At 42.4% G+C, this 17,603-nt stretch overlaps 4 protein-coding genes across 6 annotated transcripts in view; 1 reads left to right on the forward strand and 3 right to left on the reverse strand.

Moving 5' to 3' along the window:
* Positions 1 to 3: 3 nt before the first annotated feature.
* Positions 4 to 3,494, reverse strand: LOC123507443 (beta-1,3-galactosyltransferase 2-like). 2 transcript variants are annotated; one of them, XM_045260319.1, is made up of 4 exons: positions 3,277 to 3,494; positions 2,551 to 2,669; positions 1,675 to 1,968; positions 4 to 1,513 (listed from the first exon to the last, which is right to left on the reverse strand). In XM_045260319.1, exons 1-4 carry the CDS (start codon positions 3,284 to 3,286, stop codon positions 941 to 943), a joined length of 996 nt encoding a protein of 331 aa, XP_045116254.1. In that variant the 5' UTR covers positions 3,287 to 3,494; the 3' UTR covers positions 4 to 940. The 2 variants fall into 2 exon arrangements, with proteins under 2 accessions (XP_045116254.1, XP_045116253.1); XM_045260318.1 differs by lacking the exon at positions 3,277 to 3,494 and having other exon boundaries at positions 2,551 to 3,269.
* Positions 3,495 to 3,666: 172 nt separating this feature from the next.
* Positions 3,667 to 8,310, reverse strand: LOC123507445 (beta-1,3-galactosyltransferase 5-like). Its single transcript, XM_045260321.1, has 4 exons — positions 7,903 to 8,310; positions 6,704 to 6,855; positions 5,248 to 5,538; positions 3,667 to 5,004 (listed from the first exon to the last, which is right to left on the reverse strand). Exons 1-4 carry the CDS (start codon positions 7,937 to 7,939, stop codon positions 4,453 to 4,455), a joined length of 1,032 nt encoding a protein of 343 aa, XP_045116256.1. The 5' UTR covers positions 7,940 to 8,310; the 3' UTR covers positions 3,667 to 4,452.
* Positions 8,311 to 10,183: 1,873 nt separating this feature from the next.
* LOC123507447 (C-type lectin domain family 3 member A-like) lies at positions 10,184 to 11,834 on the forward strand. Of its 2 annotated transcripts, none has more exons than XM_045260323.1 (3): positions 10,184 to 10,318; positions 10,684 to 10,878; positions 11,048 to 11,834. In XM_045260323.1, exons 1-3 carry the CDS (start codon positions 10,267 to 10,269, stop codon positions 11,281 to 11,283), a joined length of 483 nt encoding a protein of 160 aa, XP_045116258.1. In that variant the 5' UTR covers positions 10,184 to 10,266; the 3' UTR covers positions 11,284 to 11,834. The 2 variants fall into 2 exon arrangements, with proteins under 2 accessions (XP_045116258.1, XP_045116259.1); XM_045260324.1 differs by having other exon boundaries at positions 10,218 to 10,317; positions 10,679 to 10,878.
* LOC123507446 (transcription factor SUM-1-like) overlaps positions 11,819 to 17,603 on the reverse strand; it is a 31,146-nt gene continuing 25,361 nt past the window's right edge. The window contains exon 4 of the mRNA XM_045260322.1: positions 11,819 to 13,796. Within this exon, the coding sequence (XP_045116257.1) occupies positions 13,645 to 13,796 (152 nt within the window). The 3' untranslated portion in view covers positions 11,819 to 13,644. The remainder of the gene's footprint in view (positions 13,797 to 17,603) is intronic.

Consider the following 17,603-nt stretch of genomic DNA (forward strand, 5'->3'; position numbering starts at 1 on the left):
TTCCTTACAAAGTTATTCTAGAAAAACGTGCCCTCAAACTCTCTGAAACGCTTAGTAGTTGACTCTTATCGGAGTTTGGAGAGAGAGAGAGAGAGAGAGAGAGAGAGAGATCACCACTCCTCCACTTTCTAATGAACTAAGATTCTCACCGTTACCAAAATACGTACATAATGTAACACTTCTTTTGATGATCTCACATTCACCTCACATTTCACTCAATCTCATCGTGTCTGTGGCACCAACATTATAAATAACTTCCTGAGAATGTTCCCAGCTTTAGTTCATTATTCATTGTGTCCTTTGCTCCTCTTATCAGCTTCACAGTGATGCAATTGTGTGTACAGAGTCATGTTAGTGTGGTGAAATAAGGTGTGATATGATATGGCATGCTGGTGATAGTGTGTATGTTTGTGACAGTGAGTCAATGTAAGGTCAGGGATGAAGTGTGAGTGACAGTGTGGCACAGAGATTGGTGTGTTAGTGTGAGATGAATTAGACGTGACATGCAGCGTGAATGAGTGTGCCACTGAGGGAGAGTGGGGTGATTTGCGTGATAGCGTGAGTCACGGCGGTCGATGCATGGATAGGATGTGGTTCAGAGATTTATCAGCAAGCGGAAATATAGAAGTGTAGGAAACAAAAACAGGAATTCAGGGAAGCAAGGTAATGTGATGGTGAGCGTGAGCGAGTGGAGCGGACACGATGCTCTGCTATGCACTGTGGTGAGTGACTGACTGGCGTGTGGCAGTGCTGAGTGCAGTGCAACCATCACTCAGCGCTGCGTTTGACGCCTTCATCCTCCAGACAGCAATGGCCTTTTATTCCGTGCCGTCTGTTGGCCGTGTGACCCTGTGGCCTCCCACCTCCGTGCTTCGACTGACACGTGGCCAGTGAGGGTCGTGGTGTTGGTGGTCGTGACAGGCCGTCCTGTCACGACGTCTCAATGGTGGAGGGTAGGGGTGGTGGTGGTGTTGTAGTATTCCAGGATGCCAGACCACAGCTGCGTCAGATTCATCCCGCGCAGGTGGAACCATGCCAGCTTGTTGCCCACATCACTCTCATTGAATGCCGCAATGCCGAAGCGCTCATTGGGGATGCCGGAGATTTTGATGCCGCTCTGCTTGGCCAGCAGGCCGGTGATGTACGCGTCGTCCACCCATAGGAACTTCACCGCGGCAGACGCCCGCAGCAACCTGGACACTTCCTTGGTGGGCAGCAGCCATAGGATGCCTTGGCAGAAGGGCGGGTATCGTCTGCCAGGAAACTCCTTTCGCATCACTCTCCAGCGGCCCTTCCTATACACACGCTGCGCCTTCAACAGTCTGCAGTGCAGGTTGTTCCTGTCCTTGCTGTTGTCGAACTCCTCGATGAAGCTCTTCAGGACGTGGGTGTCGACGAGCAGGTCGTCGTCCGCATGGAGCGTCCACGGCACATGGGCACAGTGTTTGTTGACCCAGTAGAGGGCAGAGAGTGCCTTGTATGTTAGGAGGCGATACTGGTCCCCGTAATCACCCTGCGGCGAGATAAGGACGCGTCAATGAGGTTAGAGTTACAAGTACTAGTTACACACCACCAGTACGGACATGCCTTGCCGCTGAGTGTGTCGTCGTGGCCAATGAACGGCTTATATCCAGTGTGGCAAGCCCGGTACAGCCATGCCCACGCCTTCCTTACCTGCACAATGTCATGGTAAAGCTCACTCTCGTGGTTTACAATGTTGCTTTCCTCGGTGCTCTTGGCGCGGCCCACCATGAACACCACCGACATATTGATGACGCTGGAGTTGGCCCAGGTGAGGCGTGTGAGGCTGCGCTGCTCCACCCTCTTGATGGCGGAGTGCACGAACACCACCACCTCCAAGCTGTCGCCCTGCCTTGTGCACGCGTCAGGCTCTTCGATCAGGAAGTGTCGGGGAACGTCTGGCGGCGCACCTATTCGGATTTGGTTGGGCTGGTTTGGGATGTGTGGCTGTGGAAATGTAATATTGCCAGTCATTATAACAGTATAGGTAGAGGAACGACCGTATTCTGAAACGCTTGATCTCTAACCATGACATTCTCAAAGATCACAGTGATGAGAGGCGGGGTTCCCAAGACTGTTTTTCCCGCTATTAATTTGTCACTTTATCTATGAAAAACGCAAAAAATCAGTGTAACATCCACTAGAGGGTTTTGAAAATAGGGAACACAAGGTACATAAGTGTTAATTGGACACACACACACACACACACACCCGGTAGCTCAGTGGTAAGAGCGCTGGCTTCACAAGCCAGAGGACCGAGGTTCGATTCCCCGGCCGGGTGGAGATATTTGGGTGTCTCCTTTCACGTGTAGCCCCTGTTCACCTAGCAGTGAGTAGGTACGGGATGTAAATCGAGGAGTTGTGACCTTGTTGTCCCGGTGTGTGGTGTGTGCCTGGTCTCAGGCCTATCCCAAGATCGGAAATAATGAGCTCTGCGCTCGCTCCGTAGGGTAACGTCTGGCTGTCTCATCAGAGACTGCAGCAGATCAAACAGTGAAGTGAAATACACACACACACACAGCACATTACCTTATTATCCTTAACAGTCTTCTTCACTCTCACTGTTCTTGAGAATTGATGCTGACCCAGACTCACCATCAGCACCATCGTCACGCACATCACCACTATCTTCACCCAAATCAGTCTCCCTGAGAAGTACATTGGTTATTAAGAACACTGGGCGCTGGTGGTAACAATTCGCTTGGACTTGCCTGGCTTCCTGTTTCCTGTGTTATGTGACCGTACCTCCTATTAATAAACACTTTGCCACAAGGGCTAGTTGGAATCTCACGTGTTTTTCCTTCACTTATAGTATAAAATGCTTATCTCTCCCACTAGAATCACGTAAGTACCTTGAAAACTCCGATAGTTTCTACTAAAACATGTTAAATAAATAATGTGACTTGAAATCTTTATGACTTGAATCCTCTTAACAGGGAGATTTAAAGACATGATTTTGAGTAAACTGTCTGACTTAATCTTAATGAACTTGAAGCTTTAGTGGCTTATCATTCATGTCTTTTGCGTTGCCTTAGCCACTGTAACCTTTGGCATTCCACTCATGTGAAATTTCAGTAGTTAGTACATATACAACTCAATTACTAGTTTTCACTGTCTAGTTACTCAAAAAGTCACCATTCTTCACTAAATATGTACACAGCAAGACTCTCATTGGTTGCCTTGTTTGCAATAACTCCACTAATACCAAATACCCCTTCTGTCTCCATCCCCTCCTACTTATCCTTCTGTACTTACGTCTATACATTGCCCACTTGAAGCTCTCACAACGATTCACTATTCGGATATTATTTTCACTCGTCGACTCGCTTATTTAACCACGTCACCTCGTTGTCTTGTCTCGCCTCAGTCAACGTAGTAGATTATTTACTGCGTCTTATTAGTTAGTGGTGGTGTGAGAGGCAGTAGTGATGGTTGTAGATCGTGGTAGGACATTACACAGCTACACAACTGGAAATGAGTGATAGTACTGCCTGTTTTGTGATATAAGCCACCATCGTTTCCTTATCTGATAAATGACGAGAGAGAGAGAGAGAGAGAGAGAGAGAGAGAGAGAGAGAGAGAGAGAGAGAGAGAGAGAGAGAGAGAGAGAGATACGTTGCAACACTGACGTATATGAAAAGCTTGTTAAACCTCATCGATTTATTTCATACTGGACGAACAAAACACGTCACACTAAATCTGGAATAAAAAGAGAATAAAAATCTTACATGTTCAGTAATACAGAACACCAACACTGAATTCTTGTGACAAATGCAAGGCGTCAAGTGGAAATGCGAGTAACACCATATGAGAGATGGCTACATCTTTGTGGCTGCAATTTGACTTCATTATTCCATGAAGTGCATGAAATGTTTTATGAGTCTCTCTCTCTCTCTCTCTCTCTCTCTCTCTCTCTCTCTCTCTCTCTCTCTCTCTCTCTCTCTCTCTCTTCACACACACTTCACTGGCTTTTAACATGCAGAAGTATAACTGAATATGTCATTGTGAATGACAAGGTCATGTTTTTTATAGCGTAATCTCTCAGTCCCACATAAAGTATATACCTAGAAACAATTTTTTTTCCATTTTCTTTTGTAAGATTGCAGGAAATGCTTGAACTTCTTACGAGAGCTGATTGTTAATTCAAATTGTTTCTTTCACTTTACTCACTTCACAAGAAACTTTCACATCACTTCGAAAAGATATGATTGATTTTCTTCAAGTTCCTTATACATTTCCTAGGAAACGTACTCACTTACAAAAGATAGAATGAAAAAGTTGATTCTCCACCAAAACAGCATAATACAAGGCTGCTTTCCAGAGATCAACGCATCATTCCACGCTCAAGTCATCCACCGACACACACACCTCGACTGTTACCCTATCAAAGGAATCAATAACACTCGGTAACCGTCCATGTGTGAAGTGTGGCTACGGTGACCCGGAGACGCGATAGTGGTGTAATATACGAGGCCACTGCAACGATCTTTTCTTTAGATGCACCCAGACCATGTTGGTACCCACCTGCGCTGAGGCCATGGTGGCTCCACCTTTAAGGTTCTTGATGTCATGAATGGAGATGTTAGCTTTGATGGCCATGAATCCTGTGACATAAGCATCGTCCACCCACATAAACTTAACATGGGCGGACGCTTGCAGGAGTATAGACACCTGTGTAGTAGGGAGCAGCCAGAAGAACCCTTCGCAATATGGAGGGTAGTGCTTGAGTGCTAATTCACTGGGCGATACGCTCCATTTCCCTTTTCTCTTTACTGGCTGCTTCACGAGTTTCCTGCAGTGGAGTTTATCTCTGTCCTTGCTCCCGTTTTGTCCCTGGATGAACTGCCGAAGGCGGAAGGTGTCTATGAGAATGTCGTCGTCAGCATGGACGGTCCAGGGCACGTGGGCGCAGTGCTTGGTGATCCAGTACAGGGAAGAGAGCGCCTTGTAACTCAGCAGGCGGTAGTAGTCGGCATAGTCACCCTGCGTGTTGGAGAAAAGAAAGAAGTTAGTACAGTGTGTTTCCATATTTATTTTGCTTACCATTTGGTGATTTTTTACAGCTTCAGAAACCTATGTTGGGATTGAAGTAGTGAAGCCTTTCGCCATTAATCTTCCTAATATGAATAAAATCGTCTTATCATACAAAAAAACTCAAGGTAAAAAATGTGTCCCACTACTGAACCTGCCCCACGTGCCTGAGGACCCAAAGAAGCACAGACTCACTTGCACTATATCGTGATGGACGAAGCTCTCCCTCTCAATCAATTCCTGCTCGTGTCTGTTCTTGGAGCGGCCCACCATGAACATTACCACCATTCTGAGGGCGGTAGAGTTAGCCCACGTTCGCCTCGTCTCCCGTCTGTGCTCCACTCTACTAATGGCGGAGTGCACATACGCCACCAACTCCACGTCTTTGATCCTGTGGCAAGCTGTGGCCTCCTCCAGCAGGAATCGTGTGGGAATGTCCGCTGGCTGGTCTGGTCTTGTCATGTTCGGGAACTCTGGCAAGTAGATCTGGACAGAGAGACATGATGTAGAGCCTCAGTAGACAATCAGTAAACTCTCAGTAGATCCTGTTCTGAGGTCTTAATCCGGTAGTGATGATAAGGGAGTAAGACCCATACTATACGAGCGTCTAAAACGCCGCGTCTGTGCTGCTAACGCCTCCCTGTATTTTATCTTAATCTAGACGGGGTGTTGAAAGCGCGGTGTTTTAGAGACCGCGGAAGCTCTATTCGTGCTATGTATGTCGTTTTCTGAGCACTACTGCTTGGGACATAGTACAAGATGGATGTCGTGCAAACAGGATGTATTTTGGCGCTTCATCTTTTGCAAGAGTGGCATGAACACCATGAAAGAAAAAAAAAAGACGTTGGGGTACTAATCCCGTTTTAGCCAATCGCCTATCAACAGGACAGTTCTACATAATGTTTGAAAAGCATAGAATGTATCCCGACAAGTTTTTCAGTATTACAGAATGTCAGTGACATCATTTGATGAACTTCTGTGTTTAGTATGCGAGAAAATAAGGAAAAATGATACAGTTATGAAGAAAAGTATTCTTCCTGCCGAGAGACTCGTTATTACATTGAGGTGAGTAATAATATACTAAATCAATGTCACTACTAATCTACGCCGCGGCAGAACTGCCGTGAAATGTACAGTATAGTATGACAAGCGCTGAAAACGTTGCGCCACCAACGCCTTCAGATTCTCTAGCAGCGCCGGACGTACGATCAACGCCGACTACCCAAGCGCTACAAACGCTTGTATAGACTGAAAATTTGCTTTCCATTCATTAATGTTGATTATTTTCATTAGCGTTAACGTTGCGTCAGACCTGTTGCGTTGTAAACGCTCGTATAGTATGGGTCAAAGAAAAAAGGAGCAAATGATAACAAAATAATAAGAATGAAGCAAATAATGTAAAATAAAATTTTCACAATGACAATGAAGTAAAAAAAGGAGTAAATGAGAACAAAAAATTTAAATGAAGGAAATTATGTAAAAATAAAAGGTTATTATGATAATGAAGTAAAACAATGAAAAAAGAACAAAAAAGAAGAATAGAGAACATAATGTAAAATAAAAAAAATACCATGATAATAAACTAAGAAAGGAGTAAAGAAGAACAGAAAAGAAGAAGAACGCAAGAAAACAATGAGAAATGAAACCGCACCTGATGAGTGGTGAGGCTTAGAGGTGTGGACTTGACCTTGATGGCGCTGGTAGGGGCTCTGGTAGGGGCGTGCTGGTGGTACAGGGCGAGGACCGCCATCCCCACCACCACGACACTCACCACCAACCGTACAGCCGCTGCGCATCTCGACCCTGGAACAAAATTAATGTAACCAGTCATGCTTTCAAGTTTCTGATATTTTTCCTACTTTTTTTTTTTTTATGTAAGAGGGAAATCCGGCAAAGGGCAAAAATGAAAAATAAAATAATGTATATATATATATATATATATATATATATATATATATATATATATATATATATATATATATATATATATATATATATATATATATATATATATATATATATATATGAGAAGACCAACTGCGGTAATGGTCTCTAGGAAAAGTTAACCTCTTCAGTACGGAGACGCATTTTTACCTTGAGTTTTGGGTACCATTAGAGGATTTTATTGACATTAGGAAGGATCTATGGAGGTCAAAAAATCAATGGCTAGAATCTTTACTATTTGAATCCCCCACATAAGTTTCTGAAGCTGTATAAAATCACCAGATAGTAAACATAATAAGTATGAAAACACCTCGTGGTACTGAAGAAGGTAAATAGATACTTAAAAGGTTCTGAAATGGTTAGATAGATACTGAATAGGTATTGAAGGGGTTGAATAGGTAGTTTGAAGGGGACTCCGAAGATGGTATAATTTTTCTTTTCTTTCCTTTTTTTTTTTTTTTTGTCAATTTTAGAGTTTGCCTGAAGACTGTGTGTGTAGACAGCTCTATACATGGCTTGTTTCTTTGTTTGCGTTGATTCAATGACTGAGTTGTTTGGTTGAGTGGTTTTCTTGTTTATCTGTTTGTTTACGTATGTATTGACTGCTTGAGTGAGTGAGTATAGTACAGGAATCATCATAAGAGTTATTTCTCTGCTTTTTCTTATTATTTTTTTTACTTTCTTCTTTCCTGAGATCATTTAACTCCTTCAAAACTAGGACGCATTTTTACCACGAGTTTTTGACTGTTTGAGTGAGCGAGCGAGTGAGTGAGTGAGAAAGTGTGTGAGTGAGTGAGAGAGTGGGTGAGTGAGTGATGGATTTACATTTCCGGAAACTCTTTTATTACTAATACCACAGGAGAGAGAGATAGAGGGAGGAATAGAGGAAAAAAACGATAGACTCACCACAATATAATTTCCTGATCATCTTTTCTGCTGGCATTTCGTTCACGGATGATCTTGAATTACAGTAAATAGTTTCACACTTATCACTACTCTCACTCTCTCTCTCTTTCTCTCTCTTTCTCTCGCTTTGAACAATTAAGCCACTTTATCTAACAATATTGGTAGAATAACACTTTTTCTTCACCACACCTCCAAAACATAATCAATATAACACGAATATCACCAAATATCACCACAGTAATAATAGTAAATGCCAAATTCACACTCGTCACACTTGTCAGCACACTAGTCACTCCCTCATCAGTCCTAAAAGGTGAGGGAGTCAAGGTGTGTGAGTGTGAGTGTAGAGAAAGAGAGAGATAGAGAACAGTTGCGTCCTCCTTTTATGCTGTTCGTAACAAGACTGAGGGAATCCTGAACCACTATCAACATTTTCCTGAGTATCTTATTCAATTTTTCGACATTTTGTTTTGATTATCTTGTTTTTTCTTTTTCTCATTTTTTTTCCTTTCGTTTCTATTTTTTCTTTTTTTTCTTTTTTTCTTGTCTTTCCTTTTGTGTGTTTCTTCTTTTCTTTTCCTATTATATATATATATATATATATATATATATATATATATATATATATATATATATATATATATATATATATATATATATATATATATATATATATATATATATATATATATATATATATATATATATATATAGAGAGAGAGAGAGAGAGATCTATATATGTACTGAATTAGTTAGTTTAGTCAATAAACGAGTAGGTGAGATCATTAACAAGTGTCTCTCTCTCTCTCTCTCTCTCTCTCTCTCTCTCTCTCTCTCTCTCTCTCTCTCTCTCTACTACTACTACTACTACTACTACTACTACTACTACTACTACTACTATTACTATTGCAACAATAACTACAGCTACTATTACAAAAACAAGAACAACTGCTACTTCTACTACTACTACTACTACTACTACTACTACTACTACTACTACTACTACTACTATTTTGACCTCTTTTCAATAGCCAGTGGTGGTGGTGAGGTGTGGTAGAAATGCGATTGTGGCGAACAGTGAGTCTGGATGTGTCTAAATAGTACTGGCATTCTGAAGTCACTGTTATCAGACAAAGGAAGTGGGAAATATTCTTTTGTCCTCCTTAAAATTTACATCGTTTTCTATTTTACGCAGTATTCGTATTTTAGGGGGGTGTCTAAACTAAAACTGTAATACTTGTTTAATTGTATACTTTTATCTATGCAAGAGGGGAAGCTGGCCAAGGGCAATAAAAAGACCAACTTGATTGCCAGTTCCCTTTAAGATTAGTAGTGTTAGCCAACAGTCTGAGATAAATGTCTTGAAATGTACCTATTTAATTTATATATATTTTTTTTAATTATACGTGGGCATTTCACGGGAATTCATGGGTTAAAGGAGATACTTTTTTGGGTACCGCCTATCTCAAAGCCCACCAGCTAGGAAACCGTTGCCCTGAGTGAGGAAGCCCAAACTACACTCGGACCGTAGACAGGATTGGAACCCATGTTACTACTACTCATGAACGGATAGACACGATGAAAGCAGGAAATATAGGAACCTTAATTAACGAAGTACAATATTTTCAAACACTGCCACGCCTTCAGTACTTTCAAGAGGCCTTAGTTGAAATGAGAAGAGTTGATAAGGGTGGTTTTGATGGTGTCAGTGAAATATTAACAAACTTTATACATTTTTCAACTAGAGGAATATTTGAGAGGTCGGTTGATCATCCCTGTGGCTTTTGAATTATAGTTGTGATGAGGGAATGCAGTGTTTGAGGATACCAGTTAAAGTTGTGAAGGTGAATCAGTGTGTCTGGTGTTGCAACATTATAGTTATCTGATGGGATACTGTTCACGAAAACCAGATGGTGTGTGTGTGTGTGTGTGTGTGTGTGTGTGTGTGTGTGTGTGTGTGTGTGTGTGTGTGTGTTTGTGTGTGTGTGTGTGTGTTTCTTATTTCTATGTTATTTTCTTGATATATCATTTTCCTTTCCTAGGATATTTTTTTTTTGTGCGCATTTTTGTTTGCTTATTGAAATTGCATTTTTTATCTTTCTTTTTTCCTAATATTGGTTTTGTTGTTAGCTGATATTAAAGAAAAAAATCGTCGTTTGTGTGTGTGTGTGTGTGTGTGTGTGTGTGTGTGTGTGTGTGTGTGTGTGTCGAAGTGCATGCGTGTAACCTTGCAGTCTTCACACACCTGTGGGACACAACAGGTGTGAAAGCACACTGCAAATCAACACGTGAACTTATCACTATTATATATTGGCACTCACCTTGCGTTCATCCTTATTGCTGCAACTCGCCGCGCCCTTCAACATGAAAGTCTCCCTGGTCATCCTACTCGCGGCTGCTGCGTCTGTGGCACATGGTAAGTATTAAAGTTAAGTCACTCCAATCTACCTCTGGGTGGTGGACGGCGCATTGATCACATAACATAGTAAGCAAACACAGGAAACTGCAATAAGACAGTCGCGGTCCGTGTCTGTCTATCAGCTGATCCATCAATTAGTCTGATCTTGAAGCTCACTGCTGACTCTGCTCTGACAATCGTGACTACAGAGCTATGAAAGTCAACCTGCCCGTGAAAATAGTTGTGGTGAGAGAGCAAAGCGTTTCTGAATATACTGATAGATAAATAGATGTTTATTGACTACAGTTTTAACAGTGAATTACACTAATAGTAACATACCATCACATAATTCAGCATCTCGACCCTTCTGGCTCTCCCGGCAGGGCTTGTGTACAGGAGTGACGGCTGCCCAGAACCATACGAGCGCCTGGATGACGCGCGCTGTATCCTGGCGGATCCCTTCAAGGCGAAGCAATACACTGAGGCCATCGACTACTGCAACAGTCACGGCGGGGACCTGCTCACTTACGACAACTGCGACGACTTGCTGCTCATATGGGACTTCATACACAGTGATGGTGTGTGTGTGTGTATGGTGTGTGTGTGTGTGTGTGTGTGTGTGTGTGTGTGTGTGTGTGTGTGTGTGTGCTGAAATGGGAGGACTCGAACCATTAGTACTAGTCTCTCTCTCTCTCTCTCTCTCTCTCTCTCTAGTCGCCATACTCAAGCCTCTCTCCTCCCCTACAGCGACTCTAGCGGCCAAATCATACTGGCTTGGGGCGACGGACCAGGCGGAGGAAGGCAAGTGGGTCTTCACACACAACCAAGCGGCCGTTCCGATGGGCAATCCTTTCTGGAAGCACGACCAGCCTTCCACCAGCACCTCCTACAACTGTGCCTCCCTTAGTTCTGCTGCTGATCACCGCTGGATCGACCTCTCCTGTACCTCCTCCGCCAACACCATCTGCCTGCGTGAAGGGTAGTACTGACTGCTAACTGCTGACGTGCTAAGCTTCTGAAAGACACTAAAAGAAGCCCCGCATTCTTCTTTCACTAATAATCATGTTTCCTTACTTTATTTTCCAAAGACAGAAACAACGATGAGAGTTACGAAGGAGTATTAGTATTGTGGGCCGCTTCAACACTAACACTAAAGCCTTCCACAGTCTTCATTCACCAGTAGTAATGTTATCTTATATTTTAATCCACTCATTGCTATTTGACATATCTATCCATAACCACTAACCACTGAGACATTTTTATCTTATTGTACAGCAACCTACACACATCATAGAGGCTAGAAACTGCAAATCCTGCCCTTGTAATTCTCTTCTTCCCTGCTGACACTTACAAAAATCACACACATTGTTCATCGTGTCAAGGATTGTTGTGTACAGCAGGGAATGGATCTCTAGGCTCTGGTTAAGGTATTATGAAATGAACATCACCCGACACGTTTCCACACACCGACTCCTTTGTTGAATTGTAAGTTGTAGCATGGAAAATAAAACTCGTGTGTGTGTATTGGATGATATTTGTGATAATACTTTTATTTCTGAGTATTGTCCCTTTTATAATATGAGTAAGTACCGCTGGAAGAAATAGTAGTATATGTATAGGGTTTTATAATTGCCTAATAATAATAAACTTGGCAGATAACTTAGGTAAAAGAGGGATATTTTCTTTCCCCTCGTCCTCTTGTACATTGTGAGACTCGCTGTGTTGTTGTCAGTGTCCTTACTCACCGCGCCACACACTTCAAGAAAAAAAAAAAAAATTGAATAAAAAATCTTGTCTTAGAATGGAAATGAGTCGACGGTCTGAATTCTTTCCCTCATTACGTTGCTCCCAATAACGTTTCCACTCTCCCTTCCTATACATTACAAAATACTTAGAGAGGGAAGCGTGTATCACTGTATTTTGTGACGGTGATAAGTGAAATAAGGTAAAGGAAGACGAAAAAAGCGTGTAACTTCATACTGTGACGGTAAAAATAAAGATAAAATATAGAAAGAAAAGAAAAGAAAGTATAGAAACGGATATCACTTTATTCTGTGACGATGATAAGTGAATTAATGGAAAGGGAGAAAAATAAAGCTTGTATCTTCATATTGTGGTGATTGTAAAGAGCAAAAAAGTAAACAGATAGGAGGCGAAAATATAGAAACGTATATCACTTCATTCTGTGACGGGAATAAGTACGAAAAACAGAGAAATAAAACAAAAAGATGTGGTAATACCTTCGCTTAGAAACATTTCACCTTAAGTACTAAATATCAGTCTTTTGGCATCACACAGCAGGAGACTCACCTCAGCACTCACTGAGCACCCACTTTAAGGCACAAGGCACATACAGAAGTGTCTATTACCTCACAATAACAACTCACACTCTCTTCACGTGTATCTGCACATCGCCCATCTTTTTTCAGGCCGGCACCACATTTTTCATTCTTTTCCTTATCTTTTCTCCACTTGTTATGTGTTCTTGTACCTTCCTCGATAATTTTTCCTTTTTTCTGTTTTTTGCGTCGCCTCAGATAACAGCAATGACAGTTTTCATGGACGTTGCTGTTTTTTTCAAGGGTTTTTAGGATTGTAGTGATTATTTAACAAGGATTCTGCAACACTTAAGAAAACCTAACTAATTTCTGTAGCCTCTAAACACAAGTCCTGATGAAAAATTTAAGGTTTAAGCCCCATATTCTGAAACACTTCCGCGCCGCACCTTCACTGTTTTCAAAGGGCTCTAGTTGAAGTGACACCGGTTTTTAAGGATGTTTCTGTAATTCTAGTGACATATTAACAAGTTTCCTGCATTATTAATAGGATAGATACTCTTTAGAACTCGCCTTTAGAAATCTGTGGTCTTTGAAAATGGTCGCGGTGAGAGAGGAAAGCGTCTCTGAATATCGGGCTTTTTTTTCACTCACTGCCGTCACTAGAAGCTTCGTTTTCTTTCCTCCCATGGCTGTAAAATGGAAGGCGACTACATCCTTGCCTTGTGTAGAGGGCTTTTGCTTCACTGCCTCATTTGCGGCTTGTTTGGTGCTGCCCCGAACATGAAGCAGTGACGATACCCTGTGTACGTAGTGCTGAAGTTTCCTCGTCAGCCGCTGTTTTGTTCGTCAGTTGCTCACATTTTCAGAGGTATGGCACAGTAATGTCTTTTCTCTATACGACTCCATATTTCTGAGAGGTTAAATGCCCCTTGTCAGTCACTGTTGTATTCGTTTAAGCAAATTTTCAAAGATACATAGCTTAGTAGTGCCCTCTCCACCCACCTCCTCGTCCTCCTCCTCTTCATTTTCTTCTATACAACGCTGCACTTAACCTGGTCCAGAGCGTTACGTCCCCTTGTCAGCCACACTGTTCATGATGCCTGTGGTGGAAGGGCTAATAGACTCCACGATAAGCGAGAGACAATCCAAACTAGAGGTGGATGTCGCTCCGCCGCCGCCGCCTCCTGCCACGCCGCCGCTGCCGCTCTGGTCGTGTCCTGCAACGGAAGGAAGGGAAGGGTCAGTGTGTGGCTGTTTGTGGGTGTTTGGTATGGTATGATGGTATGGTTGATATAGGGTTATGGTGCTGTATTGTTGCTATTGTTGTTTTGTAGGACATAAGCTGAACAAGGGAACTACTACTACTACTACCACTACTACTACTACTACTACTACTACTACTACTACTACTACTACTACTACTACTACTACTGCTACCACTATCATAATTATCAGAATTTTGACGCTAGGTTTGCAGAAAGGAAGGAAAGGAAGGAAAGACGAGTTTATTCCCGTGTGTGTGTGTGTGTGTGTGTGTGTGTGTGTGTGTGAGTTTGGGAACAGCACTTAGGGGACAGAGTGTGTTTGGGGGACGTGGGAATTTCATTATGGGAGACAGAAGTTCTAAAGCAAAGAAGAAGGTGAGGAGAAAAGACGGGAAACTAGAAAGAGAAGAGACGAAAGATTGAGAGACGGACATGCAGAATGTGTGAAAAAGGAGAGGAGAGATAGACAAGAAAGAATAGATGAGAGATTAAGAGAAGAAGAGTAGGTGGAAAGAAGAGGAAGACGAGGAGAGAGAGATATAGGAGAAAGAGAAGACAGAATAGAAGAAACGAAAGAATCCGGGAGAGGCAAATTAGATAAAGATAAGGAAAGGAAAAAAAAAAACTTCTGGGAGTGGCAAGATTGTAAAAGTTGTAGGAAGAAGAGAGTATGAAACTTTGAAGAGAGAAAAAAATAAAAGTACCCACACACGTTGCTAAAAGGGAGGAGGAGGAGGAGGAGGAGGAGGAGGAGGAGGAGGAAGAGGAGGTAACGGTTCTTCCTCTTCCTGATAAATGCTGCGGCTTAACACTTCCCTTCCCTCCCCTTTTTTCCCTCCCTTCCTTCCCTCACCCTCTCACTCTCCCCTCCTTTCCTCCATCTCGTCTCCCTTCCTCGTGGGTGTCTCTGCTTAACTCTCTCTCTCTCTCTCTCTCTCTCTCTCTCTCTCTCTCTCTCTCTCTCTCTCCCATTATCTAACGCCTAACTACTTTATTTCTATTTATTTTTTTCCTAATACATATTTTTCTCAATAAACGAATGTAAATAACCACAGAAATTCATCATTAGTTTTATTATTCCACTATTTACTTACTAATCTCCACATTTTTTGAAGCTTTTTATATTCCGAAGTACTAAAAACATGTATTATTTCATTATTTACTTTTATTACGAAGGAGAAATGTAAGAAATCCTACATTTTTTCGAGTTTTTATATCTCAAACCACTAAAAATGTTTATTATTGCACTGTTTATTTCTATCATGTCGGAGAAGAGTAACGGATCTCTATATTGTTGGAAGTCTTTCACATTCAGCTATTTACTTATGTTACGACGGAAAATTACTATAAAAAAATCAAATAAAAAAAATCACTACATTTTTCGAACGTTTTTACATCCCAAACCACAAAAAAACGATTATTATAATTTTTCCTGCATAAAAACAATAATTTCACTATTTATCTATATTACGACGGAGAAAAGTTACTAATATTTCCCCTTTTTAATCTTTTTACCTTCCAAACCACTAATAACTTCCTCAATATCACGCAGGGCTCCACAAATACTCTGGAATCTAAACACCAACGCTGGCAGAAATATTTGAGTAGTCCCCGTCACGCCATCTCGTCGCCCTGCTAAGCCCTGTGTCTAATAAGGTCGCTTCCCGGTGGCAGGCGTCCCTCGGGGTGTGTTTATGTGGCTTTAATGGAATATATAGAGGAAGGCTGCACCGTCCCCCGCAAACCGTACCTCACCAGGGGATTACTCCTTCAAGGGGGATTACTGGTGGTCTAAGAGTGTCCTGGTGGTGGTGGTGGTGGTGGTGATGGTGGTGGTGGTAGTAGAAAGAGGAGTAAAGAGCTTGTTGTTGTTGTTGTTTTGTTGTTGTGTTGGTGGTAATAGTAGTAGTAGTAGTAGTAGTAGTAGTAGTAGTTCAGTCAAGTTACTGTCACTCTCTCTCTCTCTCTCTCTCTCTCTCTCTCTCTCTCTCTCTCTCTCTCTCTCTCTCTCTCTCTCTCTCTCGAAACCAACACACAGCCTTCAGATAAGTCAAAACAACACCAAAACTCTCTCTCTCTCTCTCTCTCTCTCTCTCTTACATACTTTTACTGAGGCCTTAGCAAAGAAATGGTAGGTCTTAATCTCTCTCTCTCTCTCTCTCTCTCTCTCTCTCTCTCTCTCTCTCTCTCTCGTGACGCGCTATTGGCTGAAAATTACCTCAAGATGTTTTATAATTCGCCAGTGGGAGTTGAATTTACTTTATGGCCATCCCTTAAACTTTTTCCTTCCATTACTGCTCCATTTGCTAAGGGAAGAGCAGGAAAGGGGATTAAAAAAAAGGGAACAAGAAGAGGGGAGTAAAAGAACGAGTGAGAGAGAGAGAGAGAGAGAGAGAGAGAGTAGACAGGAGAAATTAAGTGAAAATAATGTGTTTTTACGGAAGATTCATTGGTGTTTTAGTTACAGAGAGAGAGAGAGAGAGAAAGAGAGAGAGAGAGAGAGAGAGAGAGAGAGAGAGAGAGAGAGAGAGAGAGAGAGAGAGAGAGGTAAAAAGAGGATTATATCACCACCCCTTCCCCTCAGTCTCTTGGCACTTGAATGGTTGTACAAATATGTAAACAAACTTACTATATCTACTTCTTGCTACATCTCGCCTTGTTTTTGCCCCGCCATCTTGCGAGAGAGAGGGAGAGGGTGAGGGTGAGGGTGAGGGTGAGGGTGTGAGGGTGACGGAGAGGGTGAGAAGGAGGGAATGGAGGAAGGAAAGGGTTAAAATGAAGGAAAATGTAGAAATGTTGATGTTTTGAAGGAAAGACTAAAGGAGAATTTGACTTTTTTGTTTCACTTGTTTTGTTTGCTCGATTCTCTCTCTCTCTCTCTCTCTCTCTCTCTCTCTCTCTCTCACCTGGCTACCACGTGAAGTGCTCATAAAGGCTCCTCCTCCTCCTCCTCCTCCTCTTCCTCCTCCTCGTAAACGGAGTGGAATTCTTTTCAAGTTGTATTCACGACTAGTTTTCATGACTTTGAGTGTGTGTGTGTGTGTGTGTGTGTGTGTGTGTGTGTGTGTCTCTCTCTCTCTCTCTCTCTCTCTCTCTCTCTCTCTCTCTCTCTCTCTCTTTTCAGCTACATTTCCAAACTGTCTTTTCCTTGCCTTTTGCTCCTCCTCCTCCTCCTCCTCCTCCTCCTCCTCCTCCTCCTCCTCCTCCTCTTCCTCCTCCTCCTCCTCCTCCTCCTTTCGAAGTATCATATGGCAAGCAAATGAGACAAACCCCACCCACTGGATTACCGCTCTCTCTCTCTCTCTCTCTCTCTCTCTCTCTCTCTCTCTCTCTCTCTCTCTCTCTCTGTGTGTCCTTGTTTTATTATTTTTCCATCTGTCTTCATTATTCATCTTGCTTTCATCTTCTCCACTCCTTCTTCCTCCTCTTCTTTTTCTTCCTCCTCCTCCTCCTTCTCCTCCTCCTCTTCTTCTCTTTTAAGTCTTCCCTAATCACTCATCATCGTATTAGAAAAGCCATCATCACCTCTCTCTCTCTCTCTCTCTCTCTCTCTCTCTCTCTCTCTCTCTCTCTCTCTCTCTCTCTGTCACTCGTGTTTACAAAGATAACAAGCTGAGATAATAATACCAAGAAAGGAGGAGAAGGAGGAGGAGGAGGAGGGGTAGTAGGAGGAGGAGGAGGGGTAGTAGGAGGAGGAGGTGAAGTTTAACCGAAACATCTCTCTCTCTCTCTCTCTCTCTCTCTCTCTCTGTTCGTTCA

Source organism: Portunus trituberculatus, chromosome 22 (assembly GCF_017591435.1).
Source record: "Portunus trituberculatus isolate SZX2019 chromosome 22, ASM1759143v1, whole genome shotgun sequence".
Classification (NCBI taxonomy): Eukaryota; Metazoa; Arthropoda; class Malacostraca; order Decapoda; family Portunidae; genus Portunus; species Portunus trituberculatus.

What these genes read in the sequence shown, in the direction of transcription:
- LOC123507443 (XM_045260318.1), bottom strand. Translation starts at nt 2,682, where the DNA reads ATGTACTTCTCAGGGAGACTGATTTGGGTGAAGATAGTGGTGATGTGC. An exon ending in AGACTGTTAAGGATAATAAG is followed by an intron (nt 1,969 to 2,550) that starts GTAATGTGCTGT and finishes ACATTTCCACAG; the next exon opens with CCACACATCCCAAACCAGCC. An exon ending in TTTACCATGACATTGTGCAG is followed by an intron (nt 1,514 to 1,674) that starts GTAAGGAAGGCG and finishes ATCTCGCCGCAG; the next exon opens with GGTGATTACGGGGACCAGTA.
- LOC123507445 (XM_045260321.1), bottom strand. Translation starts at nt 7,939, where the DNA reads ATGCCAGCAGAAAAGATGATCAGGAAATTATATTGTG. An exon ending in GATCAGGAAATTATATTGTG is followed by an intron (nt 6,856 to 7,902) that starts GTGAGTCTATCG and finishes ATTTTGTTCCAG; the next exon opens with GGTCGAGATGCGCAGCGGCT. An exon ending in TAAGCCTCACCACTCATCAG is followed by an intron (nt 5,539 to 6,703) that starts GTGCGGTTTCAT and finishes CTCTCTGTCCAG; the next exon opens with ATCTACTTGCCAGAGTTCCC.
- LOC123507447 (XM_045260323.1), top strand. Translation starts at nt 10,267, where the DNA reads ATGAAAGTCTCCCTGGTCATCCTACTCGCGGCTGCTGCGTCTGTGGCA. An exon ending in TGCTGCGTCTGTGGCACATG is followed by an intron (nt 10,319 to 10,683) that starts GTAAGTATTAAA and finishes CTCTCCCGGCAG; the next exon opens with GGCTTGTGTACAGGAGTGAC. An exon ending in GGACTTCATACACAGTGATG is followed by an intron (nt 10,879 to 11,047) that starts GTGTGTGTGTGT and finishes CCTCCCCTACAG; the next exon opens with CGACTCTAGCGGCCAAATCA.